The 19638-nt window shown below is 37.4% G+C and overlaps 1 protein-coding gene across 4 annotated transcripts in view; it reads left to right on the forward strand.

Moving 5' to 3' along the window:
* The window catches only part of LOC112561147 (helicase domino-like), a 64023-nt gene that overhangs the window by 5833 nt on the left and 38552 nt on the right, over nucleotides 1-19638 (forward strand). For 3 of the 4 annotated variants that reach the window (XM_025233436.1, XM_025233438.1, XM_025233437.1), the window contains exons 5-14: nucleotides 218-317; nucleotides 7662-7845; nucleotides 8073-8214; nucleotides 8534-8719; nucleotides 10367-10507; nucleotides 10936-11113; nucleotides 12061-12140; nucleotides 12684-12863; nucleotides 13042-13183; nucleotides 19484-19597. In XM_025233436.1, the coding sequence (XP_025089221.1) occupies nucleotides 218-317; nucleotides 7662-7845; nucleotides 8073-8214; nucleotides 8534-8719; nucleotides 10367-10507; nucleotides 10936-11113; nucleotides 12061-12140; nucleotides 12684-12863; nucleotides 13042-13183; nucleotides 19484-19597 (1447 nt within the window). The remainder of the gene's footprint in view (nucleotides 1-217; nucleotides 318-7661; nucleotides 7846-8072; nucleotides 8215-8533; nucleotides 8720-10366; nucleotides 10508-10935; nucleotides 11114-12060; nucleotides 12141-12683; nucleotides 12864-13041; nucleotides 13184-19483; nucleotides 19598-19638) is intronic. The other variant, XM_025233440.1, reaches the window with a different exon arrangement.

The raw sequence follows: 19638 nt of genomic DNA on the forward strand, positions 1-19638 counted from the left end.
GTTCAAGATGATGTATGTTGCTGGAGTTGGTACCTGCCCTCACAGGTCCCTAGTAAGAAATGACAAACAATTCCAACATTCAGTGGATGTTACCTTGTTTCCACGGAAATATTTGACTTGCAAGGAGTACTTTTATTCTTGGCAAGAATGTCTTAGAATTAATTTTGCATAAAACCATTGATTAAAATTTTATATGTTTTACTTCAAACTTTCACAGGTGAAAGTGCTGACTAATCCTGGAAGCAACGTGCCACTGGCAACACCAGTGGCAATATCTACAACACTGCCGCCCAAGGTGTCCGCTCTGTACCAGCAAGGTAGTAACGCCCTCCCTGTCCCTGCTTCCCATCGCACTAACACCTCCACACACACCCCGTTCCAGGCCCAGGCCCACGTCCCGGCCCCCTCTTGTGCCTCGGAATCGCCAGCCCTTCAACTTTTCCTCAGACAGCTCTCAGCCTACGTCAAGGGTACTCCCCCATTTTTTTCTCTCCGCCTGCTTCCAATCTCCGTGCTGCTTGGATGGCTGCCGTGTGTAGCAAACACTGTTTTTTTTTTTTCCATGTATATAGCCCCAGATCGCAGCGTCCATCAGCTCAAACTTAGGCTGACTGTGTGCTCACTACCATGTTGGATAGCATCTGATTTTATTTTTTCCACTTTGTTCAGTTTCTTCACCCAGTTCTATCTACTGTTTGATTTGGTAGAAATTAACATTTGAACACCTGGCTTGGGTGAGCTGCAGTTTCTTACTTCAGTTTTGTATTTTCTTGATGGCTTGGTTCAACTAATTTGGCTTCAAGAGCAGGTCCTGTCAGCAGCAGGCTTGTCTCTTTATTAGGTTGCCATTGTGTTTGAGGGCAGAGTGTTTTTCCCCCTCTTCATCCCTCATGCGCGTGCATTAGCTTAACTTGTTTTGTGTCTATGGTTGTTGGTTCTTCACAAGCTTGCATTTTGATGAAATTGTGGAGAATGTTGGCTGCATAACAAACTGGGCTTTGAAAGATCGTTCAGGTGACTGGCATGCAAAGTAATGTCTTAATCGCATGAAGAGTGCACTGCAGAATCTTGTCAAAAAATGTCTGCCTTGTGGCTTAAACCACAACCTCAGGAAGGCGCTAACCAGGAATAATGTTTACTTCAGTTGATGTTGTGTAGGTATTGTTGCATGGATTGTGACGTAAATGGTTTGCTGTAAAGGGTATCATTATGCACAGTTCAGATGATTTCTTTGCTTGAGGTTTGACACAAGAACTGCTAATCTGCAAAAAAGCAACGGTGAAATTTTGTTTGAAAGAACATCTTTTAATGTCCTAGCCATCCAGAGGCTTTAATTTAAGCACCAATCCACAAATACATGCATCTATTGTGTTGAGTTTTGCAAAAGAATCTCTGCCTACTTTATGCTTTGCATAAGCAATTTCAGAAAAAAAATATGCCAATGGGTCGTTTTCACTCACGTGATACACACGTTAGCAACGAGGCACTGTCCGCCATCTTCCTTCCCTAACGCTTCGCGTTTCTTCAGCGGCTCTATATCGGCGTGTGTCACGACACCGCTAGCGTCTCTCGAGCACACCAGCGGAGTCGGACAATTGCGTGCTCTTTCACTCAAATAAACAAAACGATTTTGCCTATACGATTCTGTCTATGTTTATTGATAAAAAAAAAAAATAAAATAAAAACCCTATGAAAACACAGTCACTATAACAATGGCTCTTCCTTTCGTCAAACACATTTACCAAGTGCACCGAACTCTTGCACACTATTAAAACTCACTGTCTTGGCTCTAAAATGGGGGATTGAGCATGAAGAAAAGGCCAAGCAGGAATACCTCAGCAAAATGAAAGGGAACATCGTTCTTTTATTATGATTGAGTCAGGGCTCCACATGAACCCTGAGTATCCTGTTTTGGGCCTCACCAGATGCCATGATATCATGTGAGTGCTGTGGTGCTGGATGTGTAGAAATTAAGTGTCCTGCCAGACTGAAATCAAAAGACGCTACACACCAAGACCTAGACTTTTTGAAACTGGACAATGATCGGCAGCCAGTAGGACTCCAGGAGAAAACATGCGTACTATTTCCATGTACAGTGCCAGATGCACATCGCCAAACAAAGTTATTGTGACTTTGTTGTCTGGTCACCGCACCTACTGCTCCTCAAAATAAGAATTTTCCTGATCAGGAATTCTGGGAGGAAAAATCTCTGCAGGCTGCAATGTTTCACAAGGAATGTGTCATGCCCGAGATCCTGGCACACTATTTTCTCAACTAAGAGAAAGTCTTTGGCAACATTTAACTTGCCAACATCATCTGCACAAAAGAAGTTCTGTGTGTGTGGGGAGCTGATGACGGACGACCCATGATTCACTGCATTAGTGAAACTGTCCATACAAGCAGTGGTTTCACCTTGAATGTATTAAACTGAAGCGTGTACCCAAAAAAAACATGGCTCTGTCACCACTGCAGGAAATGATGAAGTTTATATTTTCTACAGACTTCATACAACATGATAATTGAAGAGACAAATGTTGCAATAAATGTATATGTATAATATTAAATACTAACAGTACATAGTGACACATAAAATTATATATGTTGGACGTAGAGACAATATCAAGGTGTTGTAAATAATTGTCTTTATTGTTTTATAAACTTTTGCACATTCAAATACATATTTATTAATCCTTTCCAGAAAACTTTTGTGTCTGCTGACAGAACATAACTTTACATAAAAAATCATTACAGGCTAAGAGAAGGAACATATCAAAATCCCAATCTAAATAACATCACTGATATGGATTACTAAGAAGAACTATTGGTTAGGTAATCTGAAATCCACAAAGAAGCTCTGGCATCAATATTGCTCTGAATTAGCTTCTGAGCAAACAAATGGCATTTGCAATCAAATGACAATAACATTTGATTCAATTATACATGTTTGAGTATCCTGCTAATAAGCAAAACATATTAACAATATTCTGTCAACAGCAAATATTTTGATCAACAACATACAAAGCATGACATCTCGGCAAGGAACAAATTCTATATTCTTCACACTGTTTCACATCAACTTACCAAGTAACTTATCTGATCAGTTGGATATCATCATGCTATTATAAATAAAGTGCGAAAGAACAAGAAGTACAGTAAGGTAATTGTGCATTTTATATCTGAGAATAACTTCTCTGGTAATGTAAACATATACAGATTGCAAGCATGCATTCTGAAAATAAATGCTGATTTCAAACTAAAAATTGCACTATAGCTACTCAATAGGCACTATGGATTTATGTAAATTTACAATGCAGCAACAAAGCCGAACTATTTTGTCTATGACTGGATTATCATCACCAGGCTTTGTTGCCATCAGGTCAATAGGCACTTTAGACTGCAAAATTCCAAACTTTCTGCGAACAAAGCTTATAACTCTCTCAACATGAATTCGTACAGAGGCTATTTTTCTCGAATTTTCAACTTGTAGTGGGTGAAGTTGCTTTTTCCCATGGGTAAAATCTGGAATTATTAATTTAGCTTGATAAAAAAGAACTTCATCTTCAATGTTGAAACCTCTGTCGGCCATAATTATATCTCCTGTAACAAGTTGGACAACAAAGAAGTATTTTCAATGATGTGTTTGTCTGAAGCCCTGCCACCAAATGCATCTGAAATGTAGCTGATTGAACCTTGTGGCGTGATCCCAATCAGATATTTGGCAGAATGATATTTTTTATAGTTGGAATAAACTTGGATCTGATTGGTTTGGCCCGATGGTTTCTGTGCTTCAAGTTCAAAACAGTCAACAATAACAGCAACTTTATCTTTAAAGTTTTCTCTAAAGCACATAGGCATAGACAGTTTCAGAGCTTCTCTTGAAGGCCAGTGCAACAAAAAAGACAACCGTGCTACAAGTACATCAAGAGTTCTATGAAAACTCCTTTGCACAGTTGACACGGATACTTTCAGCTGATACCCTATATCCTGGAATTGGTAGTTCAGTCTGATCTTAATTAAACACAGCAAAAACTCTTGCTCTTTGGACAGTGACTGTGTTTGATTAGACATGTATGGCTCTACCGTTCTGAAAATAAGGTCCATTACTGCCAATGAAGGAAGTCCTGTGTAGAATGGAACTTTAGCTTCATCTTCAACATACACCTGTCTTTCATAAATAGAACAATGTTGTCTGTTTTTAACTGAATCAAGAAGTCTGGTCTCAGAGTCCTGCATGATTGCATCCATATTTAGTCCAGTCAAATCTGTTTGAGTGTTCTGATCATTTGAACATGAATCTTCTATGCCACCATGTAAACTTTCTTTGCAAGCACTTGAGCAACCAAAATCTGTTTGAGTGTTCTTATCATTTGAACAGGAATCTTCTATGTCACATGTAAACTTTCTTCGCAAGCACTTGAGCAACCAAAATCACTTTCACATAATTTTTCTTCCTGGCTTGTCTCACTGCTGATTGATTTTCGCTTCTTGCTTGCAGTATGTAGAGTAGGGACAGATGCATTACTTCTTTTGCGAGACACAAGCCTCAAATACCTGTTTTTTGAAGTCTCAGCTTCTGAGCAAGTACTTGATCGCTCATGTCCCAAGTGTAGAGTGGGAAGCCACGAAGGGCTGTTCCGGAAATTCACATATGCTGGCTTTCCTAGACACAAGAATAAAACAACCCATGAATTACATCTTTGTGATATTAACTACCAAAAAATAATAAGAATCAGCACTGAAACAAAATAAACCAAATACACGTCTAAAAAGACAAATAATGGAGTAGAAATAACATTTTTTATCCTCTCTCTCTATAGCTATAGTTTATTAGTCGTGGTCATGCATAATTCAAGTCTTGTTTTGATGTTCACTCAAATCACGTGAACTGTCACCAACCTACAATGAAGAAAATATTTATCACAATGTGTACAACATGCAGAACAACGTTAAATACTTTAGCAATTTGGAAAGCGTCTGGTTTCTTACCGCCAACAAAGTGTTTCGAACAGATAAGTATTTTGTTCCACTTCTCTTCTGTTGTAATATCCTTTCGGTAAACGGCTGCCTTCCACAGACGACGTCGTTCTTCTGTAAGAATTCTTGTTTCGTCGCCTTGGTTCAAAATAATTTTGGGTATCTTATGAAAAGATACATCTAGAGGAACATTTCGTTTACTGCAGGGCTTGTTTCCGCATCCTTTTATACCGCAGACGACCATGATAACCGATCAGTTGCCAGCAAGCTTCAGTAACCACTGCTTTAAGAGGGGAGGAAAAATGGCCGCTGAAGCAGCTCTCAAAAACTGATGACGTCACGTGAAAACCACCCATAGCAGAGATTTTGTAAATCCTATTTTTAATACTAAAAAACCTCTTGGGTTATATTTCTGCACTTTCTTAAACTTTAGTTTCAATAATGTCTTTCATTTAAGGAATTGAAATGTTCTTTATCAGGGCTTCCGCTTATGCAAAAAATTGCGTACAGTACACATTAAAAGTTCGGAGGACCCCTTCAATTTTCGTCAATGGGGTCCCCTTCAAATTTGGGCGAAGAACAGGGGCCCCTTAAAAATCTGAAGAAGGGGTCCCTGGGACCCCAAAGAATTTAGCCTTAGCAGAAGCCCTGCTTTATGTTAAAAAACTGTGCACTTGGTATGGTACAAGTGATCCAGCCAAACTAGTATATGAACTATCACGGAACTTTACCACTGTCATGCGGGGAAGACAAGCAAATCTCAATTTAAAAAGATATCCGATCTCATTTATAAGAATTTGATTTCATATGTTGCATATGTTGCCGTTTAGTGCTTAGTACATTTTCTTTTATTTAGTAAATTAGAGATACTTCACTAGATGATGACTCATCACTCACTTCCGTATTGAGCAATATCAAACATTTCAGAAAGCAGAATTTATCAAATTAGTTTTCTGGGGCAGGTGCTAAAGCTGTCAGTTTGTTTTCCAGAAACTTTGTTTCATGGACAACTAGCAACCAGAGTGAGAATTTTTACTGTCGTTCAATTGCAATGCAAATGGAGCAGGTATAGATGATTGTTTCCAACAGCTATCAGAGGTGGTTGGGGCTGTGTAGGTGAGACTGGAGTGCAGCTGACCCTTGTTTGCTTGGTTTAGCTGATCGGTGCTGTATCATGGCCAGTGACACAGGTGGCCAAGAAATAGTCTTGCATTTTAATCTAGTTTGCATTGCAAGGTTCTCTCTCCCTCTGTTACAAACCCTTGCATTACCATGGCAAAGAGAGGTAGGAAATATTTTTGTGACAAGAAATTTGACACTGTGTTTGAATTTGTGTAGACTTTTATATTGTGAATGTGGTGTTTGATACTCTTTAGTCCTTACTCCCTATTTTTAAAGGTATAAGGTTTTCTTTAAATACAAATTTTTTGGTTTTTCTGAGACTTTCTTTTTATAGAAACATAAGTAATTTACTGCCTTTTATTTCATGTTGCACCACAGTTGTATGGCAGGATCTGGCAGTAAGGGAGAAAATGTCTTATGGCTTCAGTTAGTGGGGAGACTAATGCTTTTAGGTTTCCAAGAATATGAAAAGGTTCTATATTGTGTGATCTTGTGAAACAAAATTTGTCGGCAGCATGCTTTTTGATTTTATGCTTCATTGAGTCAGAGGACATGAAAACTGCCTTGAGTATCATGATGTTTCTGATTTATAGGCTTCCCAAGAAAAGTAGAAACAGACTGGTGTGTCGGTCCGATATCTGCACCCTTAACCCTGGTATTGTCACTGCCAATGTGCCTTCAGCCATTTTCTTGTGCTATTTGTTTCCTGAATATAAATGTAGCAACTAGCTTTCATGGTTTTCTTGCATACTTTCTGCTTGCTGCAATGTTACGTCTTTTTCAGATCTTAGTGTTATCTGCAGCCTCCCCTTGAACCTTTTACTCCTTACCCTTAGGCCCTTGCATGCTGGACTAAAAAGTACTTTATTTGCGCAAGACATTGTTATGTGACTTTGTGCTTTTTTATAGAGTACCATTTCATGTTGTCCAGCTTGTACTCAAACAGTTTTGGGGGAGCCAAACATTTCAAAACATTTCAATCCAACTGTTTACAAAATAGGATCCAACACTATGAAAATCAAAGAGCCGCAATGTTCACAACCTCTTCACCAAACTTGAAACACAGTTTGTACCTATTGTGGTTCTTGGCCTCCACCCCAACCCTGATTGCCATGCTTTTTGTTGTGTTGATGCTATGTGATGCTCCAAAGATTCTTGCAAAAGGAAAACATTCTTTGCATGCAATACTAGTGGTTTAGGACAATTTGGAATCAGATTTTTTTATGTAATACATAGGTTTTCTTAGTTCGCTTTAAGGAGAAGTAATAAGTGTTATGTGTTGCCATTTGAAATTTTGGAAGTGAAGTAGTGGGGTGGAGAAAGACACTTGCATGTATGATAGTGGGGCATTATTACAAACCCATTAGTAAGAAGAATGCATCACTGTCTATCTGTTCTGATGAGCACGTGTTGATTAGTGGAAATTTCATTTTTGACAGAAAAAGTGATTACACAGTCCAAGTTCACACTCTGGACATTACTCAGGTTTAGGTCTTGAACAGTCTGAAGGTATTATGTATTTAAGAAAGAAGCATCCTTAAAACCTGGATTTTGATTGGCTGCAGTTAATGCACCCACAGCACAGGCAGCCATTGCTGGAGGAGGGTCTGGAGCCAGTTCATCAACATCAACAACACTTCCCCAAGCCATCACATCCAGTTTGTTGTCCACAAGTCCAGCCAGCACATCACAGTTACAATTGCAGCTGTTCCGCACATGTGACACCAAAGCTGGAAGTTTGTTGAAGGGGTGAGTATTTGAAATGACATCAAAGATAAAGGAATTGTAATATTTATGCAATGGGACAGTACTTGTATGTGTCATGATACAACTGTTCAAACTGGTTAACTTCTACTGAGATTATATTTTGCTATGCAAATCAGCTGTAGTGAGCCTGGTGATTTGGTTTTCCATTTGAAGAAAAGATCTTGAATTGTTCCTCCAGCCTAGAGCAGGTTTTATTTCTTTTCACACAGTCCGCTATCGCCTTCAAAGCAGCAACAGTCTCCACCACCATCTCCAGGCCCGCAGCCTGGTGTGCGGCCACAGCCACTATCTTTAGTTTATGACCAGATTTCAGGTAGCTCACAGGAGGTCATTGTTGAGCGGGCTAAACAGGTAAGGCTACTTGAGAGAAAAGTGATGGTGTGCATTGTCAAGAGTATGTGATGTGATATTCTCCCTTTTGCCACTGACTCATTCTGAGGATATGTCTGATGTGTTCTCAATTACACAGTGGCTAGAACAATTCCAGCCTTACATCCTCTCATCATAGTACTAGTGAGAGAGGATCAGGATTGGTAGTGATACATTTCCTGTACTTGTGATCTACACCTTTTGGTCATTTCTTCTTTATGAAAATTTGGTTTACAAACAGTTGTAAAATGATTGTAAGAAAAAATGTAATGAGTACTAAATGATGTACTCATATGTACAGGAGGCCCAAGTAATGCAGAGAGTTGCAGAGCTGCGTAAAGAAGGGTTGTGGTCATCGAGACGATTACCGCGAGTTCAAGAACCTCCTCGGCAAAAGGCACACTGGGACTACTTACTAGAGGAAATGACATGGCTGGCGGCAGATTTTGTTCAAGAACGCAAGTGGAAAAAGGCTGCAGCGAGAAAAGTAATTAATTTATTTCTTGAGATTTTATAGCTGTCTTGTGGAGACCTAAATAGTTTGTCTCTCTGAATTTTTCATACTAATTGGCATGATAGATAAATAAAATATGTGAAAGTTTGAAGTAAATAAAACTTTTGCAAAATATTGCTTCTGCTTGTGAATAATGTGCTACGAGTCAATCTATGTTAAGCATGTAAACAATGCCACATGGTCAGAATTGTTTATTAAAATCTGTAAAAGTTTTTGTTGTTGTTCTGGCAGCAAATAATAATGTTCAGTTTTTTATTTTATACGTGAACACAAACTTTTTGCAAGCAGGGTACCATAAAAAAAAATGTGCTATGTGTAGGTAAATGAATAAATAAGAGTCATCTGACATTGGTTTTGTTATTTTACCAGCCCCCCGCATAGCTTAGAATTTTTAGACTGGCCTGCACTAAAAACTTTTCCCCGCTATTGATATAGCAGGGCTTCTGCAAAGGCTAAAATCTTTGGGGTCCCAGGGACCCCTTCTTCAGATTTTTAAGGGGTCCCTGTTCTTCGCCCAAATTTGAAGGGGACCCCATTGACGAAAATTGAAGGGGTTCTCCGAACTTTTAATGCGTACTGTACGCAATTTTTTGCGTAAGCAGAAGCCCTGTATAGCACCATGTTTGTGATGGTTGCTGGTTTTCAATTGGACATGGATTTCTGCTCAGCAAGCAAAAATGGCAAGAAAATAGTAATATCTAAATTCTAATATATATATTCTAATAAAATGTGTATCACAGATGGTTGTCTTTATCATAGGTTAATAGGTATAAATATTCAAAAACTACCAATCGAAATGTTTAATTGTGGGTGTTTGCCAAATACCAGACAAAAATGTTGGGGTAGAAGGTGGCAAAGGACAACTTTATACTGTCGGGTTACTGAAAGTTGCTGTGACTGATGATGAAAATGCAGGGTTAGTGTTTGAATAAAGAATACAAACACAGGAAGTTTTTTAGTACAACTGTCCTTGTTGGAAAGAAAATGCATTTGTTTAAACACTATTGCTTGCACACAACAGGCATAGACATAAATATACAGGCTCTGTGAAGTCAGCCTTCCATATACAAAGTTGACCTGCCATCTTTTTGTCAGATCAAAAGGAGGAATTCTTTCTGTGCTTCTGCCTGGATAGTTACCGAGATTTTCTCCGGTGTGGATTAAGTCTTAAACTCTGTCCAGATAGCAAATTTTCCTCATAACCATCATGTCTTTTTGAGAGAAATGGTACGTTTTGGGGAAGACAGTTTATAGCTTTTCTGATGTTTGGATTTAGAGTAATAAACTCGAACTGTTAAAAGAACTGAGAAGATGCTTAAAAATGAATGATTTAGCTTAGTAATGTACGTTAGTGATTAAAAAAAGTTAAGGTAGTCCTGTGAATTTATGGTCATAGAGAGGCGAGGCAGATAGTTTATGACTACACATGGTCCTTTCTCTTGCATTGGCTGTAACCTTCGTTATGTAAGCATGTCCTTGTGTAAGATTTATCTTGGTCTTTATGGTTTTTTTTAACCTTTTTCTGTATGTAAAAAACAACCTATGGAATTAATAAGATTGGTGATATTGCTAGTTGCATGAACGAGGGCTACATGACAGTGAAGATTTTTCATTTTCCAGTTGGCTCGCATGGTAGCCAACTACTTCAAGGACCAGGAGCAGAAAGAATTACGTGCTGAAAAGGAGGAAGCTGTTAAGTTAAAAAAAATTGCCTCACACATGGCAAAGATGGTTCGTGAGTTTTGGACAAATATTGAGAAGGTAAGAGTACTTTGTGTTCTAAACATGATTGTGTTTTATGATTGTCTTGAGAGGAATTTCATCTATTCAACTATGCTTTTGTGCAGTTCTGTTGTACACCTTAATCATTAATATTTGTCAAATTGATTTTGTAATTGGTCACGTAAATTACTGATATTATCTTTTGCATAGATTGAATCTTACAATTCTGCTCAGATAGCAATTATTATTCTTCATAACCACTATGTCTGCTTTAGAGTAGTAGTTTGTAATGTTTTAAGGAGGACACTTTTGCAGGATTGGATTTTGAGTCATAACCTGATTTAGGATAGAAGTAATAAAGAAACTATGTGGCCGTCACTACATTCAACTGATATTTAATTGCAGCTGAGAAAAGTTTATATTTAGAATAGAATTTTACTTTGAAAAATTGTTTGCTTTTGTGACAGGTGGTGCAGTACAAGCAGCAGACACGGCTTGAGGAAAAGAAGAAAAAAGCTCTAGATCTGCATTTAAACTTCATTGTTGATCAAACAGAAAAGTACTCTTCCTGGCTGACACAAGGTCTTCAAGGTGGTTCTGCTAGTGGATCTTTGCCATCTTCACCTTGTCACTCAAGTGACGCTGGTCAGTTGGCTTTTATTACCTTACTGGTTTCATGAGTTCTTGAGTAGTAATCACTCATAATGCTATAAAATAACTTCTAATGCAAGTGATTTTTTTCCCCTGAAAATATACTGATTTAGATCTATTAAAAATTATCATCAACATGTATGGTCAGATTTCAAATTAAGTGAATATAATTTTTGTAGGATCCTTTTTTTTTTTTTTTTTTAAAGCCCTTTATTCCCCTTAAAAAGAGATGTCTACAAGAAGCATGAAGACATGATGCAGGAAATGACACAATTTCACTTGAAATGGTTATGTTGGTCTGAAAGATATCGAGACCATAATCATCTGTTTGATACCAATTCAGATGCTAGAGATCTTGTAGAGTAAAGCTACCCATTCTATGCCCTGGACACTTATGCATGCGAGATGCTTAGTTACCTTAAGTGGGAAATATGCCTGCTATTTTTCTCTCATCACCTAGCACCTTTGGGGTAATGTTGCTCCATAGTTAATTTCTGAGACATAGATTCTTACATTTTATGGAATGCACTGCTTGCTTGCTGCTTGTGTGTTAGGAAAATGTAGGCTTCTGTTGGTGATATGGATTTGTGCTTTTTAAAAGAGGTAACAGTTTAGTGTTTACAATTCTCTCCCTTTTGTGGGATATCTGCCTTTAAGATGATGAGCATTTTAATAAGATTGTTGTTTTGGAGTAACCTGGTCAAATTAGATATAACATTAAATTTTTGTTGAAATGTGCTTTAATGCTAAATAAATTTACTTTTCACATCTACCATTACCGATTTTTTTTTTTTAAGCTGATACTGAAAGGGTTCTTGTTTGAGCTTAGGTTATGCACACAACAATCACATTAAGCCCAATTTGTTGTATGTCGAAATCAGCATTCTTTCCACAGACTTGCCTTACAAACCTAATCATTTGTAAATTTGCTGTGATTTCAGAAGATTTTGAGCCTCACACAAACACAAGTGATGATGAGGAAACCATTGAAAAAGAAGAGAATGAATCTGAATTAAATGAGGTAAGGTACTGCTGGGATGTGTTTTGTCATAAATATGTTTCTGTTCTTTATAAGATGTTCACGTTTAAAGACAAAATTGAATGCAAAAAGACACCATTCGTTGCACTATATTACTTTCAATTACAAAAAATGGTTGCCAAATTTAGGATGCCCTGATTCATGTTGGTAGAGACTAATGTTGAAACAAAGGGATTTGAGCACACTAAAATAACAGCACTTCCTTTCCATGCCTGAAGTCTCATGGATTGATTACAGGTGCTAAATGCATACTTTTGAATGGATATATCACAGACAGCTGCCCATGAAACACTGCAAAATACAGAATAGATGTTCTTTCTCGGTAAATTGCAGTGCTATTTTCCAGGTGACAATTTATTTTGGTAACATTTTCACAGGTGGATTCTACAGTAATATGCTGCTGCAGGTTATCCTGTTATAAGGATTGACAAGAAATGTACTTAACCTGGACTTGCAAGATTTGACATTAAGGATAGAAATATACAATTATTGTAACTGGTTATAATAAGCTACAATGTTAAACAGGAAGAGCGACAGCAGGAGCTGGAGGACCTGCTAAAGGCTGGAGAACTGCCACTGGAGGAACTTTTTAAAACATTACCTCAGGAGGTGCTGGATGCCCCAGCCCCATTACCAAGTAATGAAAGCGAAGCTGATGATGAACAAGGAAGTTCTGTGGATGACACTGAAGAAGAAGTGGAAGAGGTATGTTGTTAGAAAAGACTAATACAATAAAATGAGTCTTCTGCCTTCCGTCCCCTTCCTTTTTCTTTAAAAAAAAAAAAAGCTTAAGTTTTATTTGATTTTAAAAAATCAGCTGTTTTTCTTTGTTGTTTTTTTTTTAAAAGATTATTGACTAAAGAATATTAATTTTTCTTTGCAGGAAAAAGGAAAAGAAAATGGTAGTGATGAAGAATTTGCAGGCAATGAAACTGATGCTGAGGACAATGAAGACACCATTGCAGAGCAGGAAAAGCATGAAAAACATGATTACAGTAATGAACTTGATGATCTGCAAGCTGAAGGTAAGAACACATGGATTTTATTAAACAGCTTTCAGATTTTTATGTGGAAGGATAAGTTTACGCACATGTATTTTATTAAGGCACAACCTAGAGCTTTGTGTTCTTCAATTTGTCAAAGAGGTGGTGGTGCAACAGTAAAGTACTTGTCATCCATATTGTACCAGTGTGTGTCTTGGCTTCCAATCTTGGGTGTGCCTTTTGCTCTATGTATAAGGCATTTGCTTCAACAGCTAGTAGCTTGTATATTTTGATGGGTTTGGTTGTTTTTTTTAGGTATGAAACACTAATCTTTGCTGTTGTTATTGTCCTAGCAACAGAGAGATCTGCTGACGTGGTTTTTTTGTTCATAAATTTCTGTTAGCTTCAAGATCAGGAGCAGTGTTCTTACGTTCTGCTCCAAATTAATGTTATATTTTGTTTTGTTTCTTTTTGTGTTGCTAAATGTTGGAGTGCGGTAGCTAAAGGTTGCCTTTGTAAACAGCTTATGCTGTAACTGGCCAGCATCAATGACAGCTGAAGATGACAGTGTGGCTGTATGGTGGCCCTGGCCAGAGATTAATTCTTAATTGATAGAGCTGTGAGAAGTACCATTTCTCTTTTAGCTATGAGAAGCTTTGAAACAGTGCTTGAGTGCTTTCTTGAAGTTTTTTTTTCTTCCTTTCTTTACATAACATGGGAATTGGCAAGCGAAGAAATGTGTACCTTGTGATATAAATGGATAATTTTGTACTTGTGTTGTATACCCGGATGTTTTTTTGTTGTTGTTTTTTATGTTGGTATAAATACTAAACAATAAAATTATATAAAAGTTTGCAAAGGTGCTTCAAGACAAGTTTTTTTTCTTTCTTTACTTGGGAATTGGCAAGCGAAGACGTGTACCTTGTGATATAAATGGATAATTTTGTACTTGTGTTGTATACCAGGGTGTTTTTTTGTTGTTTTTGTTTTTATTACATTGGTATGAATACTAAAAAATAAAATTATATATACACCACCATATGATTATAGTAAGATTAAAGCAACTGTATTTTAAACATTTTCTAAGAGTTTTAAAAGTTCAGATTCATGTCATACTCCCTACTTCTGTTACTAATGGGCTTGTACACCCCTCACCTCGACCTCTGCCCCCCAGAGTAAAACTTGTCTCAGGCTCTAGTGCTTAATATATTTATTTGAAGAATCAAGTTTTCCCCCTAGAAGTTTGCAAAGGTGCTTCAAGACTATGGTTTTGACCTCAACTTGCACGGAGGCTGATGCATATGTTTTTAAGGAAAGTAGAGTTGCTCTCGCAGCGATAATGTGATCATATCTCTGTAGGTCCAACGAGACTAGAGTCACCTGTTTGAATTTCTGTAGTATTCGGGTGCTAAATGTCTCGTAGAGAAAATCAATCCATTCTATGCACTGGACACTGATATTTATGAAGTGTTCAGTTACCTTTTGTGGAGACATGCATTCCAGTTTATTTTCTGATACTTAGTGTATATGTAGCCTAAGTTGTCTTACCTTTAAAAATGATTATTTACTGCCTTTGTAAGCAGTCAGCTTATGCTGTAACTGGCCAGCATCAATGACGGCTGAAGATGACCGTGTGGCTGTATGGTGGCCCTGGCCAGAGATTAATTCTTAATTGATAGAGCTGTGAGAAGTACCATTTCTCTTTTAGCTATGAGAAGCTTTGAAACAGTGCTTGAGTGCTTTCTTGAAGTTGTTTTTTTTTCTTCCTTTCTTTACATAACATGGGAATTGGCAAGCGAAGAAATGTGTACCTTGTGATATAAATGGATAATTTTGTACTTGTGTTGTATACCAGGGTGTTTTTTTTGTTGTTGTTGTTTTTTATGTTGGTATAAATACTAAACAATAAAATTATATAAAAGTTTGCAAAGGTGCTTCAAGACTATGGTTTTGACCTCAACTTGCATAGAGGCTGATGCATATGTTTTTAAGGAAAGCATGAGTTGCTCTCGCAGCGATAATGTGATCATGTCTCTGTAGGTCCAACGAGACTAGAGTCACCTGTTTGAATTTCTGTAGTATTCGGGTGCTAAATGTCTCGTAGAGAAAATCAATCCATTCTATGCACTGGACACTGATATTTATGAAGTGTTCAGTTACCTTTTGTGGAGACATGCATTCCAGTTTATTTTCTGATACTTAGTGTATATGTAGCCTAAGTTGTCTTACCTTTAAAAATGATTATTTACTGCCTTTGTAAGCAGTCAGCTTATGCTGTAACTGGCCAGCATCAATGACGGCTGAAGATGACCGTGTGGCTGTATGGTGGCCCTGGCCAGAGATTAATTCTTAGTTGATAGAGCTGTGAGAAGTACCATTTCTCTTTTAGCTATGAGAAGCTTTGAAACAGTGCTTGAGTGCTTTCTTGAAGTTGTTTTTTTCTCTTCCTTTCTTTACATAACATGGGAATTGGCAAGCGAAGAAATGTGTACCTTGTGATATAAATGGATAATTTTGTACTTGTGTTGTATACCAGGGTGTTTTTATTTGTTGTTCTTTACGTTGGTATAAATACTAAACAATAAAATTACATAAAAGTTTGCAAAGGTGCTTCAAGACTATGGTTTTGACCTCAACTTGCACGGAGGCTGATGCATATGTTTTTAAGGAAAGCATGAGTTGCTCTCGCAGCGATAATGTGATCATGTCTCTGTAGGTCCAACGAGACTAGAGTCACCTGTTTGAATTTCTGTAGTATTCGGGTGCTAAATGTCTCGTAGAGAAAATCAATCCATTCTATGCACTGGACACTGATATTTATGAAGTGTTCAGTTACCTTTTGTGGAGACATGCATCCAGTTTATTTTCTGATACTTAGTGTATATGTAGCCTAAGTTGTCTTACCTTTAAAATGATTATTTACTGCCTTTGTAAGCAGTCAGCTTATGCTGTAACTGGCCAGCATCAATGACGGCTGAAGATGACAGTGTGGCTGTATGGTGGCCCTGGCCAGAGATTAATTCTTAGTTGATAGAGCTGTGAGAAGTACCATTTCTCTTTTAGCTATGAGAAGCTTTGAAACAGTGCTTGAGTGCTTTCTTGAAGTTGTTTTTTTTTCTTCCTTTCTTTACATAACATGGGAATTGGCAAGCGAAGATATGTGTACCTTGTGATATAAATGGATAATTTTGTACTTGTGTTGTATACCAGGGTGGTTTTTTTTTTGTTGTTGTTTTTTATGTTGGTATAAATACTAAACAATAAAATTATATAAAAGTTTGCAATGGTGCTTCAAGACTATGGTTTTGACCTCAACTTGCACGGAGGCTGATGCATATGTTTTTAAGGAAAGTAGAGTTGCTCTCGCAGCGATAATGTGATCATATCTCTGTAGGTCCAACGAGACTAGAGTCACCTGTTTGAATTTCTGTAGTATTCGGGTGCTAAATGTCTCGTAGAGAAAATCAATCCATTCTATGCACTGGACACTGATATTTATGAAGTGTTCAGTTACCTTTTGTGGAGACATGATTATTTACTGCCTTTGTAAGCAGTCAGCTTATGCTGTAACTGGCCAGCATCAATGACAGCTGAAGATGACCGTGTGGCTGTATGGTGGCCCTGGCCAGAGATTAATTCTTAGTTGATAGAGCTGTGAGAAGTACCATTTCTCTTTTAGCTATGAGAAGCTTTGAAACAGTGCTTGAGTGCTTTCTTGAAGTTGTTTTTCTCCCTTCCTTTCTTTACATAACATGGGAATTGGCAAGCGAAGAAATGTGTACCTTGTGATATAAATGGATAATTTTGTACTTGTGTTGTATACCAGGGTGTTTTTATTTGTTGTTCTTTACGTTGGTATAAATACTAAACAATAAAATTACATAAAAGTTTGCAAAGGTGCTTCAAGACTATGGTTTTGACCTCAACTTGCACGGAGGCTGATGCATATGTTTTTAAGGAAAGCATGAGTTGCTCTTGCAGCGATAATGTGATCATGTCTCTGTAGGTCCAACGAGACTAGAGTCACCTGTTTGAATTTCTGTAGTATTCGGGTGCTAAATGTCTCGTAGAGAAAATCAATCCATTCTATGCACTGGACACTGATATTTATGAAGTGTTCAGTTACCTTTTGTGGAGACATGATTATTTACTGCCTTTGTAAGCAGTCAGCTTATGCTGTAACTGGCCAGCATCAATGACAGCTGAAGATGACCGTGTGGCTGTATGGTGGCCCTGGCCAGAGATTAATTCTTAGTTGATAGAGCTGTGAGAAGTACCATTTCTCTTTTAGCTATGAGAAGCTTTGAAACAGTGCTTGAGTGCTTTCTTGAAGTTGTTTTTCTCCCTTCCTTTCTTTACATAACATGGGAATTGGCAAGCGAAGAAATGTGTACCTTGTGATATAAATGGATAATTTTGTACTTGTGTTGTATACCAGGGTGGTTTTTTTTGTTGTTGTTGTTTTTTATGTTGGTATAAATACTAAACAATAAAATTACATAAAAGTTTGCAAAGGTGCTTCAAGACTATGGTTTTGACCTCAACTTGCATAGAGGCTGATGCATATGTTTTTAAGGAAAGTAGAGTTGCTCTCGCAGCGATAATGTGATCATGTCTCTGTAGGTCCAACGAGACTAGAGTCACCTGTTTGAATTTCTGTAGTATTCTGAAGTGTTCGGTTACCTTTTCTGGAGACATGTGTTATGGCTTATTCTTTATGTGAGATTAGCCATTTGGTTTTTTGTGCATTATATATATAAATTGATACTTTGTACTAATATTGCATTCTTTTGGTGTGTTGCGTGAAAGTCAACAGTTACTTTTGACCAGATAGAAAACACCAACATAAACCATATTTTAAAAAATATATATATGAAAAACTTTCATCGCCAAATAATTAATGTACATTAACAGACATTTAGATTATAATTCCCCTGAAAGATTTTCGCTAAAATCATAAGTGTAGAAGGCCTTTGAAGATTTTTTTATCAGGTTCAGATTTTGGCTGTTAATAGAACATGGACACAACAGTCTTTTTACAATTGCCCACATTTTCAAAGCCAGCAAGACCCATCACATCAATATGTGAAAAACACACCCATATAAAAAAGAAAAAGCACCTAGACAGGAAAGTGCAGCCCTTAAAATTGTTCCACTTTAAATTGCACTACCACTAATCAACTATTCCCAAGTAATTTACCTTTAGTCAACAACTCAAAAGATTACAAAGTTTGTATTGACTCACCTCATTAAGTTTTCGAGTAATAATGTGATCGTCAGGTCAATACTTTACAACACACCACTGAGGAAAACTGGCTCTAATGCTGAATGCATTAATTTGAAGAGGTTTTTTTTCCAGAATTTTAGAGAGGGATTTGGAGACTTTAGTTTTGACATCATTTTGCCTAAAGGTATTGGTTTTTAGAAACAGAGTTGTTCTCCTCCTATCATTCTTCTAGTCCAACGAGACTAGAGTCACCTGTTTGATATTTTTGTTGTATTCAGGTGCTAGATGTCTCGGACAGGAAAGCAATCCATTTTATGCACTGGATACTGATACATGTGAAGTGTTCAGTTACCTTAACTGGAGACATACATTCTTAAATCATAACACCGATGAATATGATTATTACCTATTATCGACGAGTCATTTGACCAACATATTTTGTTCTATAAATAGCACATTTAGTGTTTATCATTTATGAAATACAAGGATTTTTTTTGATCTCCTCCAGGTAAAATTTGGTAGGTGTTTTCAGACCAGCAAATTACAATTAATTTAAAAAAACATAAAGGATTTTAGTAATCTGTCAGAGGAAAAAATACATACTTTTGCATATGTGGCAGTATTGTGGTTGTGATTCCTAATCTAATGTACTATTATGTAAAAATTGTGTCACTTTCACTTGTTGTAAAGTGACTGGCTTATTATTTTTTTTTTTGATATGCTGTGAGACCTTAAAACCACCTTTGCAGACCTTTTGTTTTCAGATTTCCAGCACAGTATAGTTAACGGTTTCCCTTGGCAAATTTTCTTAATGTTATAGCTTTCTTCTGCCAGATGGGAACCATGCATACTCTGCTTCACATTTCTTTGCTAAAATTGTGATTAGTGGATTAAAAAAACAGGCCAGCATCAACGACAGCAGAAGGTGCACAGCCATGGCCAGAGGGCAAACCTTAGTTAATGGAGATCTTCAGATGGCATCTTTGCTTTTCAACTATGAGAAGCTTTGAATTAGTTATTCTTAGAGCAATGTGCTAATATTTCAAGATCATCGTGGGCTTTTATTCTCAATATTGATTAAAACAGCGGTTTTAATGCGCGGTTGATGTTTTCAGGTGAGATGTCTATTGAAGACTTGGCTGCAAAGTATGCAGGTGCTTATGACAGTGATTTTGAAATGCCCATGGGGAGCTCATCGGATGAAGACGAGGAAGAAAGTGACTCTGATGGTGAGTATTCAAGTGCCATTCTTATATTTAAAGGTTTCACT

This window comes from Pomacea canaliculata, linkage group LG4 (genome assembly GCF_003073045.1).
Source record: "Pomacea canaliculata isolate SZHN2017 linkage group LG4, ASM307304v1, whole genome shotgun sequence".
NCBI classification, from domain to species: Eukaryota; Metazoa; Mollusca; class Gastropoda; order Architaenioglossa; family Ampullariidae; genus Pomacea; species Pomacea canaliculata.